Source organism: Platalea leucorodia (assembly GCF_965183815.1).
Source record: "Platalea leucorodia genome assembly, chromosome: 6".
Taxonomy (NCBI): domain Eukaryota; kingdom Metazoa; phylum Chordata; class Aves; order Pelecaniformes; family Threskiornithidae; genus Platalea; species Platalea leucorodia.
In genome coordinates this window covers 38,134,376-38,154,669 of record NC_138828.1, presented here as the reverse complement: position 1 = coordinate 38,154,669, position 20,294 = coordinate 38,134,376, and the positions used below count along the sequence as shown (strand labels likewise).

The following is a 20,294-nucleotide window of genomic DNA, read 5'->3' as shown; positions in this document are numbered from 1 at the left end:
TGCATGCATGCTAATTTTCTGAAATAAAATATGCTATATTAATTGAATGACAAGATTTTAAGGTGAAAGTCAGAGTTCAAATTAAATAAGATTACAACTCACCATTTCCATCAAATCCAGCTTTGAAAGTAGTATTGCCTCCACCTTATTGCCACGCTGGAAGCTCCTGGCCTTACAGCAGAGGCAAACTTACAGGTTTGCCAGACAGGGCAGAACATATAAGCCTTTAAACTTTCTCAGGATGCTGGGTTTCTGCTAATTCACTGAACTGTCACTCACACCTGCCATGCCTACTGTGGGGCATGGGGAGATGTGCAGGGCTGCATCTGTGCCAGATTTGACTGCGCTTCTTGAGTGAGAGCCCTATGTTTATTCCCAACTTCTTTGCATTTCAGGTCAACAGTTTCATTGCAATGTCAGGAATGGAGCCAGCAGCCAGTATGCAAGCCTCTTTGAAAAGGAAAGGTAAACTGTGTGATGACATTGCCTAAAAAATTCACAGTTTCACAGAAAACACTGTTAGAAAAAGGTAGTATTTTTTCCTGCATTATATCGGCATGAATATATAATATACGCTACTGGGGCACAGTAACAATACATCCTTTTTAATGTAGTAGGATTCTTCCTTCAAACCCACTTTATAATCTTTACAGTTACTACAGAGCCAGCTTTAAAAAAAAAAAAAAATTGCTCTTAAATCATGCCAATTTTAGCTTATGCTCATCAAGAAGGCAGGAAAGGAAAACCTACACTTCACAGTTGCCATCAATCTAGTTACATATTAACAGCTAGTAAAAGGAAAAGCATGAAATTCAGCTAATGAACACCAAATTATGAGGCTGCTTAATTCTAACAGAAGCCTCCAGAGCACTGTATTTTTAGAAGTCTGCCATGACAGCAGTAACTAAGCATACCCTCCAGGGCTTTGTAGCATGCCATTAAACATAATTCCAGGAGGCTCTAATAAGTTACAGCATTAGAAGAGTATTCTCTGCTGGACGTTTTAGGACTTACTAAATTCAGAAACATTTCAAGACATCAACATTTTTTAAATGCAAGATGCAAAGAGGTAACAAAAACCCTGGACTGCTTCAAGTAAAACTTTATTAGCATCTTCCAAGAGACTGATCCAGGGAATAAGCTTCACAGGATCAACAAACAAATAAGCATAGATATAATCAACATATTCTCAATGTTTAAACGATGCAAATTCTTAGCTGCTTGCTTTTAGGACACTTCTTACTGCTACAGCCCCCACTGGATGGTATGAAGTTAGCTAGCCATACCATACCAGCTTCACAGTTGGCCGTTTCTTTATGTGTCTAGTCCTTTATTTCAAAGAAAATGTACGCATCTGTGAAAGGCTGCAGGTTGAAAATAGGGAGGGGTCACTAATTGCCTCTGTTGGGGGCGTAAGGCGGGGGGGGGGGGAGGTAAGCCAGAAGGGACTGGAATCACCCAGCAGACTGGGGCTGCAGATTATCAAAACAGCCAGGACAATCCAAGGAAGAATAAATAAATAAAGTAGAAAGCTAATGAGATTCCATCAAATATGAGGGAAAAAGGGAGGCCCAGTCTGGACATGGGAAGACTGCCGTAACTGCTTAGTCAACACATTGGGATCCTGCCTATATATTACAATGCGCATTAAAAGAGAGAACTCTTCAGCAACCAGACTTTTATTTTTCCTGGAAGGGGACAATTTATTACTTTTTCTGCAACCTAATCAAATTAAATTGTAAGCATACATGTTAGAGACAAATGTCTAAATAAATCATTCCTAACACAAGTCACATGCATTAGTTGCAAAAGTACTGATGTACTCCTCTGGTTTTAGAGGACAATTCTTTGACTACGCTATCTATTCCCTAACATTCATAAAATTCATACTAAAAAGATAGCCCTAAGCTTTTCTAAAAGGTATTTCAGCAAAGCTTAAGACCATGATAAACCTTAAGACACTTTATGCATGCAAGTCCTTTATGGTCAATAAATGTAAAAAGTATTTTTAAAAACATACTGAATAATGAATTACTACAGCTATTCAATTGGTCATAATGTGAAAATCTTGCACCCAGAAAATAAACTGTTCTATGTACCTCTAGGGATAGCCCATCACTGCCAGAAGGAGAAAAAGCAGTGAGACCCCGCATTCAAAACCATTGACAGAGGCTGAAAAATTGAAATAGAGACCTGAGGTGTGTAAGGAGCTCTGTTAAAGACTGATCCACCATCTACTGAGGACGCTGCTAGGAAGCAGTGCAAAAAGCTTGCTTCACAGCACTAAGTCCCACAGGCACTCCCTGACTGATTCAAAGCACCAGCCAGGGTACACACTTGTCAGACATCTTCAGCACCATCGCCCAACTCCAAGCACCATCAGGCCTCTTACCCCTCACTGAACATCTGTCACCTCCACGGATTCGTACCTCAGTTCAGGACTGATTACTTTAAGCCAGCCACCTCTGAGCAATTGTACCTACTTGCAGTCCAGAATCAATCTCCGAACTGTGTGGAAATACACTGACAATTGAGTGAGTCAATTGGATCAAGGAAGGGGCTGCTCAGGCTGAAACAATGTGGACAGCAGAAGTTCCTTGTGCTTCAGTCAGTGGCCTCAAACAGTCTCTATTCAGCAACTTTCCATGCAGTAATCCAGTCACGCTATTTGAGGAGGAAAAATATATCTGTCTAAAAGGATAGAAATAAACCAAGCTGCATCTCGAAAGAACTTCCTCATAGTTAAAACTCAAAATTTTCTGTGTGCATTCTGAACAAATAAGGTTCTCTCCTTTTAGTTATGTTGTCAAACATCTCCAGGAGGCTTCAAGCCAGATTACTCACCAATATGATTATTTTTTTCCATTAACTATTTTCAAACAATGTGCATTCCTAACAAAAGCACTTCCTAATATAGCATTCCCTGAGTCTTTTTTTTTTCCCCCCTAATAAAATAAATCCTTTCTCTTTTCATATTTCAATGCTCATAAGTACAAACAATTTGGTACATGTGAAGTCACTCTATTTCGACAGGTTCATTGCTGGTTTGGTTTTTTTTTTTTTATTTATTTTAAAACTAGCTGCCAAAGGAGTTAGGATGTACTGACTTCTAAATTCTTCCCCTGGCTCAATACATGAGTCATGGGAAGTGAAAATCCCTCCTCTTACCAACCCTAGGGCAGGGATTTAAGGAATGAAACATCAACTAATCCCTTCCATCTTAACTAACACTGGCCCAATGCAATGCTTAGTGGGAGAAAAAAAAAATTGCCAGAAATTCTCCCCAAGTCTCTGTTGCTCACATGTATCTTGAAGCAAGCACAGGGAATAGCATAAAAAGTCCATCCTCTATCCTGCTCTAAAAAGATTCTGTTTAATCTTTGTTGCAGTACAAGGTGACACCATCCTGCTCTCAGTCTCAGAAGAACAGCAGCTGTAATACTGTTTGCTGTTAAACTTTCCCTTGCAAAGCCTAAGAATACAAAAGAATAACCCACAAGAAAGCAATGTCATGAGAAATAAGGTCAGTGAGACAATTAACAATAAAATGGTGAAATGAACGGTTTTGAACTGAACAGTGAAATGAACTGTCACAAAACCAGATGTCGTAACCATTACGCGTGATGGAGCCCTGCTTTCCTGGAGATGGCTGAACACCGGCCTGACGATGGGAAGGAGCGAATGAATTCCTTGTTTTGCTTTGCTTGTGTGTGCGGCTTTTGCTTTACCTATTAAACTGTCTTTATCTCAACCCACGAGTTTTCTCACTTTTTCTCTTCTGATTCTCTCCCCCATCCCACAGGGGGGGAGTGAGCAAGCAGCTGTGTGGGGCTTAGCTACCAAATGGGGTTAACATGACACCAGACTGGGGAAAGGAAGTAAACTGGTTGTTTCCTCAAGCTACTGAGTTACAGTGCTCACAGTAGTGTCAATAATTACACTAACAATGGCAAGATCTTTGAAGAACTTGGTATTTCAGGTCCCTATCTGTTAAAAATGTTATATTATGCTGTGGTAATCCTCTATGGCATTATGGTTCGAGCATAGACCCCTGTCATACTGAATGCCAGACACTCTTCGATGTCACCAAGGATCACTGAAATTGCTTCTGCCTCCCTTGAGCCCTGTAGTGTCAGTACTAAACCTGCCCCATGCAACTCCAGCCAAGATCCCCCGAGTCGCGCTGGCTATGGCAGACAACGTGCTGGAGAGATGGGACACTCCTTATAGCTTCTGAGGGTTGTGGTCTGCAGACTCATCAGCCCTTAGGTGAAAAAGGCCTCACTGTTACTAGTTACTTTAATTAATACTTCATTTAAGCCACTATAAAGCAAAATGCAAACGAGCATTAATTCACCTTATCTAAACCAGACAGCACAGTTGCAAGTGTTTTACCAAAGATGTAGATGAAAAAAATGAAAGAAAACCTGAGCTGATTCTGTTTATACTGAGGTTACTTTTTTTTTTTTTTTTTTTTTTTTTTTACAGAAAGGTTTCTCTTTTCCTCACTCACTGATAGACATTTCCTACCTGATAAAACTGTTGTCAAGGTTTTAGTTGCATACATGCCTTCTCTTCTTCAGCAGGTAACAGATCTTTCACATTCATATCCCTTCTGTAGCAACACGTGCATCAGAACAGCACAAAAACCCAAACATGCAAGGGGGCTAATTGTATGAAACGTATTAGCAGCTCTTGCCTGAGATTGAACATGACTGTGATTAACATGCTGAAGTTGCTCATCTCCAGTGTCCTCATTTTACGCATGCTATGAAATCAACAAAAGGCAACAGAATCATAAGTAAATGATGCTCTTTCTGCTTACACTGCATAGGTCAAATTCTTTGTTAGTTTAATAAAAATGCTAAGCTTCCTGTATTGTTATGCCAAGAATAAACAACTCATTTTGTCAAAATATAATTGATCATAGGTAATTCAAAACTTCAGAACCTGGCTGCCAGGAAAATATTGATAAAGAATAAAACCGCATCCTTTCACTTTTTCTTATGTAAGAAAAAAAAACCCAACACCCTCTCAGTAAAGCTTCCATAGTTCTCTTGACAAAGGTGAAGTTTCATTAAAAATTTCTCCATTTATAGACCTTGTTAAAACAATACTTCTCAATCCACAGCCTTGCTCTAGTTTCACCATCTCATAGCTGTACTGATGCACCTATAAACTCATCTAACCAAAATGCAATTTCCAACATCGTTTACTTTTTCAAGTGGTCCGATTCACAGCTGCATAAGCATAACCAAGAGGTGAAGAATAAGCATCTGGCAGAAGGCATAAACCTTTAAAAGCAGCCATGCCACTGCAAAACAAATCAATACAAAGTCCATAGGGACCTACTTAACAATTCTTACTCTGTGAGCTAGTGGAGAAAAAAAACGGCAGCAAATGCTACATGCACTAAAGAGATTCGCTGTCCTTGCTTTTCAGAAAAACGGGAAGAAGTCTGAACAGTAACCCTGGGTTAGAGAGCAGCACCAAGATCCTAACCCTAAGCAGATCAGCACAAGATTTGCCATATACGTCAGTTCAGGGGTTTGAGCCCCTCTCCAAACACCTGCACCCACAAAAGCAAGTTGAAAGATTGGGACAGGAGTGGGAAGCTATGTCAGCAGAAACTTTATTTCAAGCATTGGTTTTACTTGCCATATCTCTGCACAAGGGGATCACGCTGATGATGTAATAAATCCTTCCTGAAAAAATCTAGGATATACACAATGACTGTGAGGTGTAACTTTAAACATCCAGACAAAACGGGCTTGCTCTTCGTCATAAACACCGAGTCAGACTTTTTTGCTACTGAGTCTCTAAATTGGGGTGTGGCTCAATAACCACTAAAAAATCTGAAACAAAAATTTTGTTTCAAGAACAGTTCCTAAACCAGCCTCCCCATGCTCACAAGCTCTGTAAGAGGCAGAGGAGCTATGAGCAACTTTGCTAAAACATTATGAAGTACCAACCTATGCAGGCAAAAGGTCCTGTAGCAGGCCCAACTTGTCAAATGGAAGCCTCAGCGCTATGAATTCATTGGAGAATTTGCATCATGGAGAAGCTCGTTCTGTTCCTCCGCATTATTTTCAAATGTCTCAGTTCAGCATTGGGGATCACCCCTTCCCATTCACTACTTACCCATGCCCTCGGCAAACAAAGCTATTGCCTCCTAGCAAAAAGCTTTAATTGCAATATGAACTGAACGGCTAGATTTTTAAACTTTCGCTTTAAGTAAGGCAGCTTGATTCTGGCTTTTAACAGTTGAAGAAAGAGACCAACTCATGTAGTTAACAAGCGATCTGGACAAGACACAGAAAGAAAACATGTCTCTCAGCATGCCACAAGCTGTATATGGGAATGATCAAAGACAGGCCACGTGCAACAGAAATGGTACAATAGCTTACTTTTTTTCTCTGCTTTGCGTGTTCTGACAAGAAGCTTCATGATACATGGTGACTGGACTTAGAAACTCTTAAGAAAATCTGTATGTGTTCACATCAAGAAGAACACAAACACTAAAATAGCTAATTTGAACTCACAGACAGAATCTGTTATCATCTTATAAAAACGTTCAGAGCGCTATTCATTGAAAATGCCACCTTTCCACTGTGTCAACAGAGAAGTTATTTTCAGTTAGTGAAAATGTTTTTCCCTGAAACACTGAAACATTTCCATTCTCATCAGAAAAGCAAGGCAATGAATATAAGTATTTTTAAGGACTCATAACATGGTCTAAAGAGAGCTCTTATATCAGTAAGCCTGTATGTTAGGAGCAGGACTTGGTTTGCAAATAAGGGTCTGGTAACAAAGCTATTTCTTTCAACTGGAATAGTTTTATATTGCAAAACTCTTTATATCAGCATAGTTTATTTCCTACACAGAAATAACCATAAAATAACATTACAATACAATAACTGCATGCCTATTTTAAGTCCATAATAACAGATGGTTTTATGTTTAATAATGTAACAGTACATTTAAAGCAGTACAGCATATGTTTGTAGATAACCCCTGGATACTTATGGTGGAGCACATTAGGCAGATTCTGCAAGACATTCCAAGGCAGATATTCATCAGGGTATGCCAGAGACCTGCTTGATCAATTATCTTTAAAATTCATGATGGGACTGGGCCCAAGGGCAAAGACAACAAATATCAACTCCTTCATTCAACTACTTGGCTATAATATGCAGCATGAGCAAAACCAGAAAGTATCCAAGAGCAAACCATTTGCATTCAACAAGACAGCGGCACCAGGGTGTTTGGTGAACAAAGCAGGAGTTTTGGCACATATTTGTTCAATTGCTCAGTTGGCATTTATGTTCTGGCAGAGTAAGCAGCCTGGTCTAAAACTGGTATGAATATACTAATAAGTTGAGTAACTTTACTAGGAAACTCAGTTCCAAGTCAGCGCAGAGTTAAACTGATCTCCCGTATCAGACAAACGAGACTTCACTGTAGTAGGAATCAGTGCATTCTTACTACCAGTCAATAAAAATGAATTTAAGCCCAGTCATGCCCGAGTCCATGCCTGAAAATAGTACAAGCGTATCCAGCTATACCGAGGAAGTTTTTAATACCTGGACTCATTTGAGTTCTGAAATCAAGGGCAGTAAAGGAGCAGACAAAATTGTCAGTGGGACAACTTAATATTAACAAAGTCTCAGTACACACAAGGTACAGTTGATATCTGTGATACTAATAGGTCATCCGCGATGCTGAGAAAGTTACTCAAAACATAGAGCAAGTCAGTGGCAGAACCTGAAATTAAAGAGTGAGTAATTTTGATGACCCATACAGTACCACAAGAGCTATTTCAAGTGGCACTTTCCAACTCATCCCAAGCACCTGCCTGAAAGGTTGTCAATACACATCTCCAGTTAATGATGGGAAGGACTGCAGTACTTCCTCCTTACTTCCATGGACCCTTGCATGTATCACTGGCTTATAAAAATGGCATGAATTAGTGAATAAGGAAAAAGGAAGTGAAACTTCTAGCAAGTCTTACTCTTGATCTTGAAAACCGCAGCAGATGCATCAGGCATGTGACAGAGTACCAGTACTCTCCTCCCTCTGCCAGATCCACGCAAGCAGACACACAAAATGCCTTCGGATAGCCATCTAGAGCACCCAGGCCAGTAATGAAAACGCTCGGGGCAAAGGGAAATGATCTTATGTGGGCTAAAACAGAACAGTGGACTGGACTCTTTCAGTTTAGTAATGACTGAGACTTACACGCAATGACAGTATAGCAAGGGATAACTGACAAGGTTACCTCTCAGCTGGTCACACTACACACTATGCATAAACAAGCAATTTCAACTGCATTGATCAGGCTGTTTAATTTGCTTTGGTGAAAACTCTTCAGATTCACAAACTGTTTTTTCAATTCATGTTAGGGAAAAAAGCATGGGTTTATACAATTAATTTGGAGCTTTAAAGAAGTAGCTGAAGTTGACAATGCTGTATGTACATAAGATAGCAACGATGACACCAGAGCTATGCCTGAAGAAAATAATGTCTGTAAAAACGTTCAGATGCTACCAATAATTTTGCATTAACTCAAATGATTCTTTGATGAATGGATATAATGCTAAATAAGCATGGGAAAAGTTGGCAGTGTTGTGGTGCAATCAGACCATAAAGCTACTTTATTGATGGTGTTATGTACTCCAGTTGCAAATAAACTGATGAATAGATGCTTTCCCACTTCAATTAAAAGCAGCAAGACAGACAGTTCCTAAAAAGTAGGAAAGAACCAGATCAATAGAACAGCAGTGTTGCAACAAAAGATGCCTTGCTCTTCTGCAGAAGATCATGACCAATTTGCCCTTCTCTCCTAATAAAAGTGCAATATGGGATTACACAAGTGCTCACAAATTAAGCTACCGATAAAAGCAGACAGGAAAGCACAATGGCCGTAAGTAGAAACCATCGCCACATTTACTTGGGATATCCATTTCAGTCCTCTCATGGCTTTTAGATCATTACCACATGATGGCCTACATTACATAAAAGAATATACTGCCTAAATATTTAGAGGAAGTCCTTAAATGATGTTTTGCATCATGAGTAACATGCTTTCAGCAGCAAGTAGACAAGCAGCCTTCTCAAGCTCCAAAAACAACAACCTCCAAAACCTTTCCGAAGTGACAGCAAGATAATGAGAAAGAACGTCATGCTACGTGTGCCAGATGATTCCTATAGTAAAATCTGTGTGTGTGTGTGTGTGTGTGCGCGCGCGCACATACGCACCCATGAGAGAGCACGATATGAAAAAGAATGACAAAAGGGTATAAGGAAAAAGCAAACCCATTCAGGTAAACAAGTACTTTCCTTAAAATAGATTTACCTGAGACTCCAGTTCTTCCAATTTACGCTTCCTGGCATGAAGAGCTTTACTTGGAAAAGCCCAGAAATAATTGGAAGTTCCAATTCTATCAGTGTCCACCATGCCATCATCAACTAAGCTTTGCAGAATCTCTTTCACTGACATCGAGGCTAATAAAAGCAAAAATATCCAATTAGAAGTGCATAGCATCTAAACTATGGAGAATTATTAATACCATAAGCCATCATCTACGATCATCTGTATGAATATTTTACTATAATGTCAGCTAGCTGGACAATTTCAAGAGGACACCATGCCTGATGATGCTTCACTTGAAGGAATGAATCCCTTCAACATCAGCAGTTTATACATAAAGGCTGCTATTCTATACAGTCTGCAGCCAGATGTTTGTAAAACACCACTCATGAGTATCATAAAACATACATGCATATTACAGTACAATACCAGAACAAATTCATGAGAGGGTACTTGAAAAGTTGTCTTGCAATCTTAATTCTAACATGGATTATCATATAATTTCTTGATTAGGAGCGTAATTACATTTCACTTTGTAATACTTATCAAAGCATTAAACAGCAGCAGAGGCACTAAAGCCATCTGTCTACGGACTCAGGAGGGGTAGATTTTACTTTTGATTATATTCAGCTCCAATACAGAAAGTCATCTGCAGTCAGAAGGATCCAAAACATTTCTGAACATAATTGCTCGTTTTCTGGCAAATGTGTGGTATAATTCACCATTTTAAAAATGACACCTGTTCAACAAAGCAAAGTAGTTATTTTTATCCTCAAGTGTTGCAGCTCTAAAGACTTTTGAGCTAACTAATGGTTTTCAGTGCCTGACTTTCGGTTTCAAGTCTAAGGGGATCCCAGATCAGGAACATCCAATCTTTTGGAAGCTATAGGCTGGATGCCAGTATGGGAGCACTTCCACAGGCTAAAAGTTTTTCTTTTCTGAGTAACCAGGGCTTGGGTTGTGTGGCTAAATGCCTTCATGTTCACAAGCAGGATGAATTTGGACTGTTCAAAGGTGTTAATGGTTTTAGAAACTCTACACTCCAGATTTTTAAATATGAAATTCCATTGCTTGTATTTTACTGTTTTGCATCCTCTTCCTGCAAATTACAATTAAACATATACGTTGACAAACCAATGAAGACAGCATCACATCTCTTCAGAAGCCTATGAGTGCCTCTGTTAGCTGCTGACGTCACAGAAAAACACTGCTGTGCTGCATTCACGTATGTCTGCAGTTCTTTCAACAAGTTCAGTTGCTCTTGCAGTGCCACAAAGATATGCTAGTCAAGGACAGTGGCAACTACACAAACATTATGCTTCGTCCCCCTTTTGCCAATGAACATAGAAGGAAGCAGAATAAGGAACATATAAAACAACTCAACAGCATAAGAGAAATCCTCTTGGACCTAATCCTAAACCAATGGATCTCATCAGGAAGGCTTTCATTGAAAAGACAAACCCCTTCCATTTACAGCTGTCCAGCCATAGTTTGGGGGAAAAGCTCAACAGAACACTGACCATGTACATCTGGACTAGCATTTTAAGATAGTTGTGACATTACAGACAGACATTTGGATCCTCTGTTCACTACACATGACAATTTCATAGACTGAAAGTCACTGCAAGTCAGGCATCTGAGAGCCTAGGAAAAACCCCATCCCGTATTTTAGTGGTTAACTTGGAGTTAGCTGTGACATTTTCATAATTTCCCATTTTGGCCCTAACACCTAACCTAAGTGACAAACATTAGCAAACCAAGGTAGGAGTATGCTGTTGATATCACTTTTAATGCTACAGCCCTGCCATTGACCAGTCTCCCTTTCTAGCTATTTTTTTCCATTATTATTACAGTCACGAAGCTAAAATTGTAGCCAGGAAAATTTACACTGTGTGACCTGTCCCAAGAATGATTAATGGCTCAAGAGAAACAACTCTTGTAAACACTTACTAATTCCTTTTTCTTTTGGAGCAATCTTCTCTATATCCTTCAACTGGAACACATCTTTCTGTGCAAAACATAAAAGACGCTTTAGCTCCAAATGACAGCATCATCTGAGCCTGAGCATTTTTTTACACTAAATCAATGCCAACAAAAGCAAGTAGGAAATACATTGCATGTTTATGTTTTGCTAGGGAAATAGGCTGCATATCCCTCAACAGTATTAGAATATTCTGAGAATTAAAAAAAAAAAAGACTATTACTGTAACAAGCCCTGTTCTTTTCTTTGGTACTCTAAAGTCACTGTATTTTGCCTGAAGTTAGACTGTAAACCCCTTAGGGCAGATGAAGCCAAGGTTAGATTGTCAACACCAGATGCACCACATTGCTCAAGTACTCAAATGTCACAGTAAATTTTTTTAATAGGTGAAACATTGTGAATTACATATGTCACCAATATAATTGTAGCTCTGCTTTTGGATCTCCAGGTTTCTTCTCTCCGGTGACCTCTTCCAGGCCTGCTCTCATCTATTCCAACGCTCAGATTTCTTCCTCCTCCCATAAACAGCAGCGAGATACTTCCTAATCTCTTGCTACCCCTCTTCCAGTAACAGTCTCAAAATGAGACGATTTGAATAGGGAGCACATGAAGCATTGACCACCACCTGTGCATCTTCATGCCTTGGCTCCACATGGGGACCGATCAGAAGCTACATGAATCAAGCTCTGTCCCTGTAATTTATACATTGATGACACAGGGCATCAGTGAAATGCCCAGTGGGATATACAGACTTCAGCTACATCTGCAGTTAAGCTCCTTTTAGGACCTGTTTTCCCACCAATGTAAATGAAAGACAACTACAAGTTACTTACCGTTTCAAAAAAGATCTCCATCATGCGAACTCTCTTCTCCTCAAAGCTCAGACCTTTTTTCTTGGACTAGAACAGGGAAAAAAAGAAAAAAAAAAAAACCTAAAAAAAACCCCAACACATTCAGCCATTTGCATAATTAACATCTGCTCAGAATTCAAATCTATTTACCTCTAAGTTATATTTGCCATCCTTTAAAATACCTTACCACTAACCCCAGACTTTCAGATAAACTACTTCTTCCCAAAGAATCATTACACCAAGTTAATCCACCTGCAATCTATTAAACTGATGGATCTATAAGTGTGGAGCCGACCTTTCACACAACCTAATCCAGCTCAAGCCTCAAATGTTCCTTGTTTTACCTTACTAGATTAAAAATGCGTATTTATACCAATTCTCAGCAACTCACCCAAATGTTTAATAGTCCTTAAAAAGATGAGAAGGAATATCTTTAGGTTTTTTTGTTTAGAATTGTTTTTTATCTTGTGATATAGAGACACTTGTGTGAGACGTAGGCCATTTAAGTTTTTTTTAAGGAGAGAAAGCACACTTTGAGGTATTACGTCTTTCTTCAAATTTCCTACCCAACTTCGTAATTTCAAGTTCACATTTTTAAAAGTGTTTCTTTTCTTTCTTTTCTCTGCAGTTGTGTGAGCAAGCACTAAATAACATGGATTGAAACAAAAGCAAAGGGCAGAAATGACGACTTACGAACTGCTACCAGTAATACAAAACTGAGAAATCTCCTCTGATCACTTTCAGAGACACTGCTTTGACATACCCCTTGTAAAATTAGGATATAAAATATTTCACGGAGAATTGGAGTTTTATTAATAGCATTTAGCATAGTCCTCAACAACGTAAAAGCAGTGGCCACAAGGTGAATCAGGAATGTTTCCCCTTGCTCCACTCCCTGCTTCGCAGGCTGCGAGACCCTGCACTGCTGTGCGCGGCTACAGCAAACTGAAAGGGGGACAGAAAGAGCAAAATACGATGTTGACAGAAAAAGGTCTCCCTTTTAAAAAAAAAGGCAGAAATATTGTTGCCCTTGAGTCCGTGGAGGTGGAGAGTCTAATAACATGGTGCTTTAAGAAAGACGGCATGGGTTTGTTTCCAAGCCCTGACAGAAGGGAGTCGATACCCTTTTTTACTTCTTAACTGCTGCTTCCTTCTTACATAAATCACACAGTAGGGCAGCATAAAATTCAAAATGTGCATCAAGAGCAAAACGGCCAGATCGATTTAGATTCCAAAAAATAAATTGAAAAACTAGTTTATGCAGCTACAACAGCACACAGGCATCAACAGAAGCAATTCAGTATTATATTTAACACAAGCACTATTAAGATTTTTTAAAGTCTCCTCCCTTCTGCTTTACCCTGAGATGCCCTACATCAGCACTGACATCACAGCTGTCTCCTATGACATCAGCACGTTGCAGGATTAGAACCTGGAGCCGCCACGTACATGCGAGCAGGAGCATGAAGAGAAACCAGAGCGATCTCCAGCCTCCTTCTCCCTGCCTCCCAAACCCCATATGTGCACAACGTGAAATTTAAGCGGCGTTTCTGAAAGCACATGCTAATTAGCTACGTCCCTCAGGCACCAAGTTTCACAGCAGCACTCTGAGGAACGGAGAGAAGGCACAAATCAGGGTGTTTTCTAGACGGATTTTATTCATTCTCACGTTGATGTCTCTCTCCTCCCTCTTTGCCAGGTGTTCCACACCACGCCTATAAACCACGCCAGGCCTATCAATTTCGCTGTCGCTCACGCTATGGGAGGCAGCCACAGGCACGCAACGCCGTTCAGCACACTTGGGCACACGGGCCATTCTTTCTGCTCGCACCCAGCTCCGCACGACCGCGGCCCAGCCTGTTCGCACCGGGGCATCTGGGTGGCCGCGGCCGCCCATTCCCCTGGGCCTGCCTGGGGGTCTCAGGGGAGCTAGCAGGCACCGCGCCCACCTCAGGCTGTCGTTACGGGGCCTGCTCTTCCAGGTGCCAGTTCGGGTGACATTGCTTTTCAAAAAAACAGACGAAAAAAATGGCCCACGCCACGGTCACGCTACACGCCCAGACCCGGCGTGCTGGCGGGAGGAGCGGGGCGGGGGACCGGGAGTCCCGCTGCCGCCCTGCGGCCGCTGGGGACGCCGGCCCGGGCAGCTCCCGCCGCCCTCCCTCAGCGGCCGCAGGGGCGGAGGGAAGGCGAGGCGCGGGCGACCGTTACCCGCAGCAACGGCCGGCTTGCCCCGCCCCCTCCCCACAGCCCTGGCCGGCGCCATGCCCGCCCCGCGCCGGGGCTCCCTCCGCCGCCCCGCAGCCTCATCAGCCGCCCGGCCCGGGCACGGCGCCGCGCCGCGCCCCGCCTCACGTCGCCAACGAGAGCGGCAGGAGGGCGACCGGCCCCGCCGCCGCCGCCGCTTACCATGTCGCCTCCGGGGCGGGCGAGCGGCGCGGTTTGATTTCGGCGCCGCCGGGAGGGAAAGGGCCGCCGGGAGGCCGCCTGCGCAGCTCGCAGCGCCGCCTGCCGCCCGCCCCCGCCCCGCCACCCCCGGCGGGAGCCGCGGGCGGGCGCCTCTCCCCGGCTGAGGCGGCGAGCGCGGCCCGGGAGGGGCGGCGGCGCGGGAGCGGGCCCGGGGCCGGGCCCGGCCGCGTTGCGCCGTAGGGTAACGTGAAGGAGAAAAAAAGATGCGTGAAGTTACGTTCTGGTTTTTATACCTCGGGCAGTCAGCCAAGGAGCAGATGCTTGCGTTCTCATAAAGCAGTCTTGCCGTACCAGAAAGGAGGTTAACGCTTCTCCCTCATCTATTATTTTATGTATTATAATACCGAGTTTGGCTTTTGTGGGGTTTGTTTGGTTTTTTTTAAACACCTCTCGTAGGCACTCGTAGACAGGTAGAAGCTAGGAAGCAAAACTCAGCTTTTGTCACGGGCTACCCGTGAGTTACAGAGAATGTGGTAAGATGCAGGGGCCATGCTCAAGTTTTGCATTTGGCATTGCCCAGGCTTTTACAGCAGAATTTTCTCAAGTTCTCATTTTGTCTTCATGAGTTTCTCAATACCTACCCGTTTTCTGTTTTGTGTGGAACGGGCAATTTTCTTAATGGATGTCATTGCGATATCTTCAATATATATTTGCTGTATTATTGAAATTAATAAAAATCAACAAAATCAGTTTTAAAAATATTTAAAATCCCGCCAGCATTGACCCTAATCATCGGCGGAAAAATACTTGTTCCTGCATCTCTGTCTACAGCTGTGGGTTTGAAAAATCCATGGGATCCGTGCCCTGCGCCTCCAGCGGGCTGCACCTCCGCGATGAGGCACTGGGCCTCTCTGCCAGCGCTGCCCGCTGTGTGCACCACGGATTCTTTTGTTTTCCAAGGCCCAGCAGTAAAGATAAAATATGAACACCTTAACAGTGGTCTGAACCGACGTGTGTATTGTACGACTAGCCCGTTACAGGAGCAACAGGACGTGGAGAAATAAAACCCTCCCTGCCCATGGAAGTGAAGGACCTGGACACATCTGGTGTTGCTTGAAACAGTTGTTTGTGGCGATGACTGTTCTAGCGACTTCAATTACTTACAGTTTGTTTTAATTATTATTTGCGCTGTAAATTATCTCCCTTCAGCTACAGCAGTTCAGGGAAATTGCTTTGCAGTTTAACAGCAGTGGGTTCGTATCTGCCATACTAATTCTGGAGTTTAAATTCCAGCAAATGAAAACGCGTGAGCTGAAAGGTTCAGGCAGTCCCCACGAAGGTTTTCCGTGGCCTTTGCGAGGTGCCCCCTTTCCTGAAACCCGAGGTTCTCTTCCACACAGACCTGGCCGTGATCCTATTCCTCACTGTGCGCACCAGTGTATTACTAAAAATGAAATGAAAGTTAGACAGGACGTTATTAATACGAAGCTTAATATTCATACAAAACACAAAACTTCTTGTTCTTCCATATTTCCTTGTGTATCACATTTTCAACATGCTAACTTGCGCTGAAATCTGTTGGCACGCCTCCTCATCTGTTGTGAGGGCTCGTATTCTGTCCCCCCGCTTTTCCCTTCCTTTGGCCAGCCCTCAAAGCGAGCAGGTCCCCACACTCCCGCTGACAGTTGTTTTCCTCCCGGCGCCGTGACCTCCTCTCCCCCAGGACGTGGGCCCCTTCCTGCTCCTTCACGGCCTAAAATAAAACCGAGCTCTGCTCCTTTTTTTACCGCTGCCAAGCAAACGGTTGCTGCGACGTTTGCAAAGCACCTGCTGTGGCGTGGGTTTTCTCCAAGCGAGACGTGTGAGCAGCACAGTGGGTGTCAGAGCTGAGCCTGCTGCTGGGAGAAGAGGAAGAGGAGAGGGAGGAAGGGGTTTCAGAGGGTGCCCACTCTGAAGCAGGCTTGGGGCACGTACCTCGCGTCTTCTGTTCAGCACGCGTGAGGCGGCAATGTTCCCGTCTCCCTCTCACACCTGAATGTAGACTGGCAGTGAACAGCCAGATCTCGTCCCAGGATGGAGCCGGCACACGGCCGGAGCACATACCCGGAGCCGCAGCTGGAAGGCGTTCCTGGTTTTGGCAGTCGAGCGTGATCGCAGCAACCAAGCCAGCCCGGCACGTCCGCCTCCGAAACGCTAGGTCATGCTCTCGGGCGACGGTGGGGCAGGAGGCTCAGCAGGTTTTCCCTGCCCGTGCCCCCCGGGGACAGCCAGGCTCAGCTGCCCCGAGTGCGCTGGCAGCCCCGAAGCCCTTCCGTGGCCAAATCACCAGGCCCGATTTACTCTGTAATAAGAGGTTCCTTAACACCTCCCAAATTTTGCAGCACCAGATCACAACTAGCTAGTCTGAAAGACCACAACGTGGAAGAGGTCCCAAACAGAGGGAGGATACACAGGGGTATCTCGTGCTTTGTCATGGGGGGGTAGTTTTCCATTACTGGGTAAAGTGGAATGAACGACTCCTAAAATACATAAAAGTCTGACATTTTTCATGGGCTTCAGAATGTCTAAATGTGGTATTTCACAAAACTGCTAATCATATACTATTAATATAAAACCAAGACAATGGATGGAAATACTGTGGAAGGAGGACTGTGCCTTTTTATTAGAAGATTGTTCTCATTTTCTTAAGCTTTAGCGGTTTGTGCTGAAATTTTCTATGCTAGGTGTCTGATTGAGATTTTTAAGTACCAGCCAAAGCAGTTCTTCGCTGTTCCTGAGGTAGAAAAAATACATTGCTTTTTGTCAGTGTTAAAATATGCTTAGATGAAATGAAATTTGTACCTTCCTTCATTTTGCTTTTACAAATCCGTAACTGAGTTATATTCATAAATTCTGTTTTGAAAGGACATTAAAGTGACAATGGCAGGCAGGAAGGTTAGGAAGTAGGAGAATGAAAATTGTCCTTTTTGTTCCTTTTGTATGTATGCACCATAGTACAGTCTTCAATTACGTGAGCTGTTTATTCAACAGAAGGCAAGAATTCAAGTTGAATAGCAGATCAGTTTATTTCCAGGCAAGTAATAGCAAACCTTCTGAGTCCTGTGGCTACCTCCCACGACATCTGCATGACTGACAGCAAAAAGATGCTTCAGTAGAGCTTGAGGATGGAGGACAAGGAGAGCTCTAGGAGATGCCCACCCACGGGAGGCAATACCAACTCCTCTGAGGTCCAGGCAGTCTGCGGTGGGATGTGGCCGGCTGTCAGGAAGCAATCTGATCCGTGAGTATCCCACACAGGCCGGTCTCTGCAGCATCTGCCGCTTCATTTCACCCTCGGATGAGTGTTTGGACTGTAAGCAGACGTTCTCCCTACAAACATCTAATCCGGTGAGAAATGCTTGCTGGCCCTCCTCCAAAACTTACTGCTTCCACAGCTTTGCTAGCAGAGCTGCTGAAGTAATAAGCACTTACCAACTCATTGAGGTGAGTAGCTTAAGCACTAGGTTTTTGGTAACTAGGCATGTCACTAAAAGAACAAGTGAGCGTTCATCTGCCCAGCTCAGCCAACAGATCGGAGGGTCAGCAGCCTTCAACGGGAGGCAGCAATGAGCAGCAACTGGTGGCTCTCTCTTCCACCAGCACAGCTGGGACCTGGGGAGAACATCTGCCCAGAGAAATGACATTGACTCTTCCAGTTCACCGAGATAGTTTTGTCCGGTGCAAATTAGAGAGCATTCGCGTGAACTGTCAGCAAAACTGTGGGGATAGTTAACTGCAGAGCAGCACAGCTGGATGTGAGAGAGAACTTTAACCTAAGGAACAACGAAACGTTTTTGAACACGCAACGATACGTTAAGTAGTTAGCACTCTAGAGAGAGAGATCCTGGCTAACGACGGGTGCCCAGAATACACGCACCTTTAGCTATTTCGGCCTTACTCTCCCTGACCTTGTTTCTCACTGGTGAGACTGGGTTCTGTATTCCTCTTTACAGAGCTGCTAAAAGATGCTGCCGCCGCATTGGGGTCAGTATTCGAGTTAAGTACCACGGGAGGGCCAAAGAGGACGTCGGCCATTTACTGCAGAATTCTCCTGGTAAAGGGCAGTGTTCCCAGTCTCAGCGTCCTGCCTGCTTGTCTGTCTGGTTTTGCTCAGCGGTGGAGAGCCTCTGCTGTAATAATCCAGGGGCCAGAAAAAATTTCTGGCCTATGAGTGAGAAAAGATTGGGAATGCAACAAGAGTCTTGCCTACGCAGCCCTGCGGCTTCAGGGTATCCCGTGCTATTTCTTCTGTTCTTCTTCATGGACTTTTTTGCATGGGAAGGAACAGGTGCTCCCCAACTCTGAATGTTAAACCAACACTGTTCTTCTTTAAGCTGTGAGGTTTTTTTAGCTGGCAGCCAAATAAAGCCTCTTGTAAGCATCTGAACTTCAGGGCAGATAGACAATATACTCCAGAACAGTCCGCACCAAGACTATATTTTCTGGACATATATTCATCTGAAGACTGACAAAGAAAAACAAAACTGATCCATTATGTTGTAGTAAGTTTGCCTTGAGGAGAAAAAAAGGCCTCAAAATGTGGCTGCTGGCATTCCCTATGACTTGTAAGAAAGAATAAAACATTTATTTTAGACTCCTTTAGAAGGTTTGGGGGCAAGATCCATGACAAAGCATGGCTGCTCTGTGTTTCAGCTGTCTCCTTTCCGAGTGTCCTGCCACCGAGCAAACACACGTCACCGAGTCTGACCTCTCTAGTCCCCTCCAGTGAGATGGTTTCCAAGCCAAATGATGCATCTGAAGGTTCTCTCTTACTTCGTGAGCGAGTTCCCAGTCACACTGAGTTCTCACAGGGTTCAGGTTTGGAGAGTTCACCAGTGCCCAAGAAGACATATGTACTATGTAAAATGAAAGTTAACATGAGCTGAAAATTTGTTCTTACAGGCAAGGAGTCAGAGTGAACTCCTAAGGCAAATTTTCTGTTCTACAATAATTTATATTTGGTTTTCTGCAGCAGACCCTTCAAAGAGTATAGCACAGCATAGCTGAAAGGTACTGAATACTTCCACGATGCAAATGGAAAAGCTTACAACTCTCAGTCAAGAAGAACCCAAGTCCCTCTTTCCTCTGTGTCTACATAAAAGCTTAACACCCATGCAACAATCACAGTTTTCGTGGCTTGTGACCTGTGGTGTCAGGGTTTCCTTTTGGAAAAAATTACCCATCTTCCTGCATTATGGGGCTATTTTTAGGGACAGGGAGTATGAGACATATGAAAAATAAATCCTCAACCATGAAAATAACAGAGGAAACAAGCTTTATTTTTATTATTTGAAATTTTTGTGCGTGGTAAAGGTACACATTTGACTCTGGTTTTCCTACATTTCCAAGACAGAGTAATTTTTTTAATCGTCGGCTAAAGCATCAAGAATACCGTGGCACACAGGAAGCTAAAACTACACACACACACACACACGAACACTTTGATGCGCATCTTTCATCCTTGACCTTAAGGAGACAAAGTTTGTATTTAGCCTCACAGGGATTTAAGAAAAACCGAAAAAAACCAACAAAGGAAAACAAGTGAGAAGAATATTTCATTATGTGTGTCAAGAGAGTGCAAGGCTTACATGTACACAAAACATATGAGATTGACTTACAAAGATGGAATGTACAAAAACTTTTA

The 20,294-nt window shown here is 43.0% G+C and overlaps 1 protein-coding gene across 1 annotated transcript in view; it reads right to left on the bottom strand.

The window, feature by feature from the left end:
* The window catches only part of MND1 (meiotic nuclear divisions 1), a gene marked incomplete at both ends in the record, with an annotated part of 42,336 nt that extends 28,237 nt beyond the window's left edge, over positions 1-14,099 (bottom strand). The window contains 4 exons of the mRNA XM_082315059.1: positions 9,356-9,504; positions 11,321-11,378; positions 12,185-12,250; positions 13,872-14,099. Of these exons, the coding sequence (XP_082171185.1) occupies positions 9,356-9,504; positions 11,321-11,378; positions 12,185-12,250; positions 13,872-14,099 (501 nt within the window). The remainder of the gene's footprint in view (positions 1-9,355; positions 9,505-11,320; positions 11,379-12,184; positions 12,251-13,871) is intronic.
* Between the last annotated feature and the right edge of the window lie 6,195 nt (positions 14,100-20,294).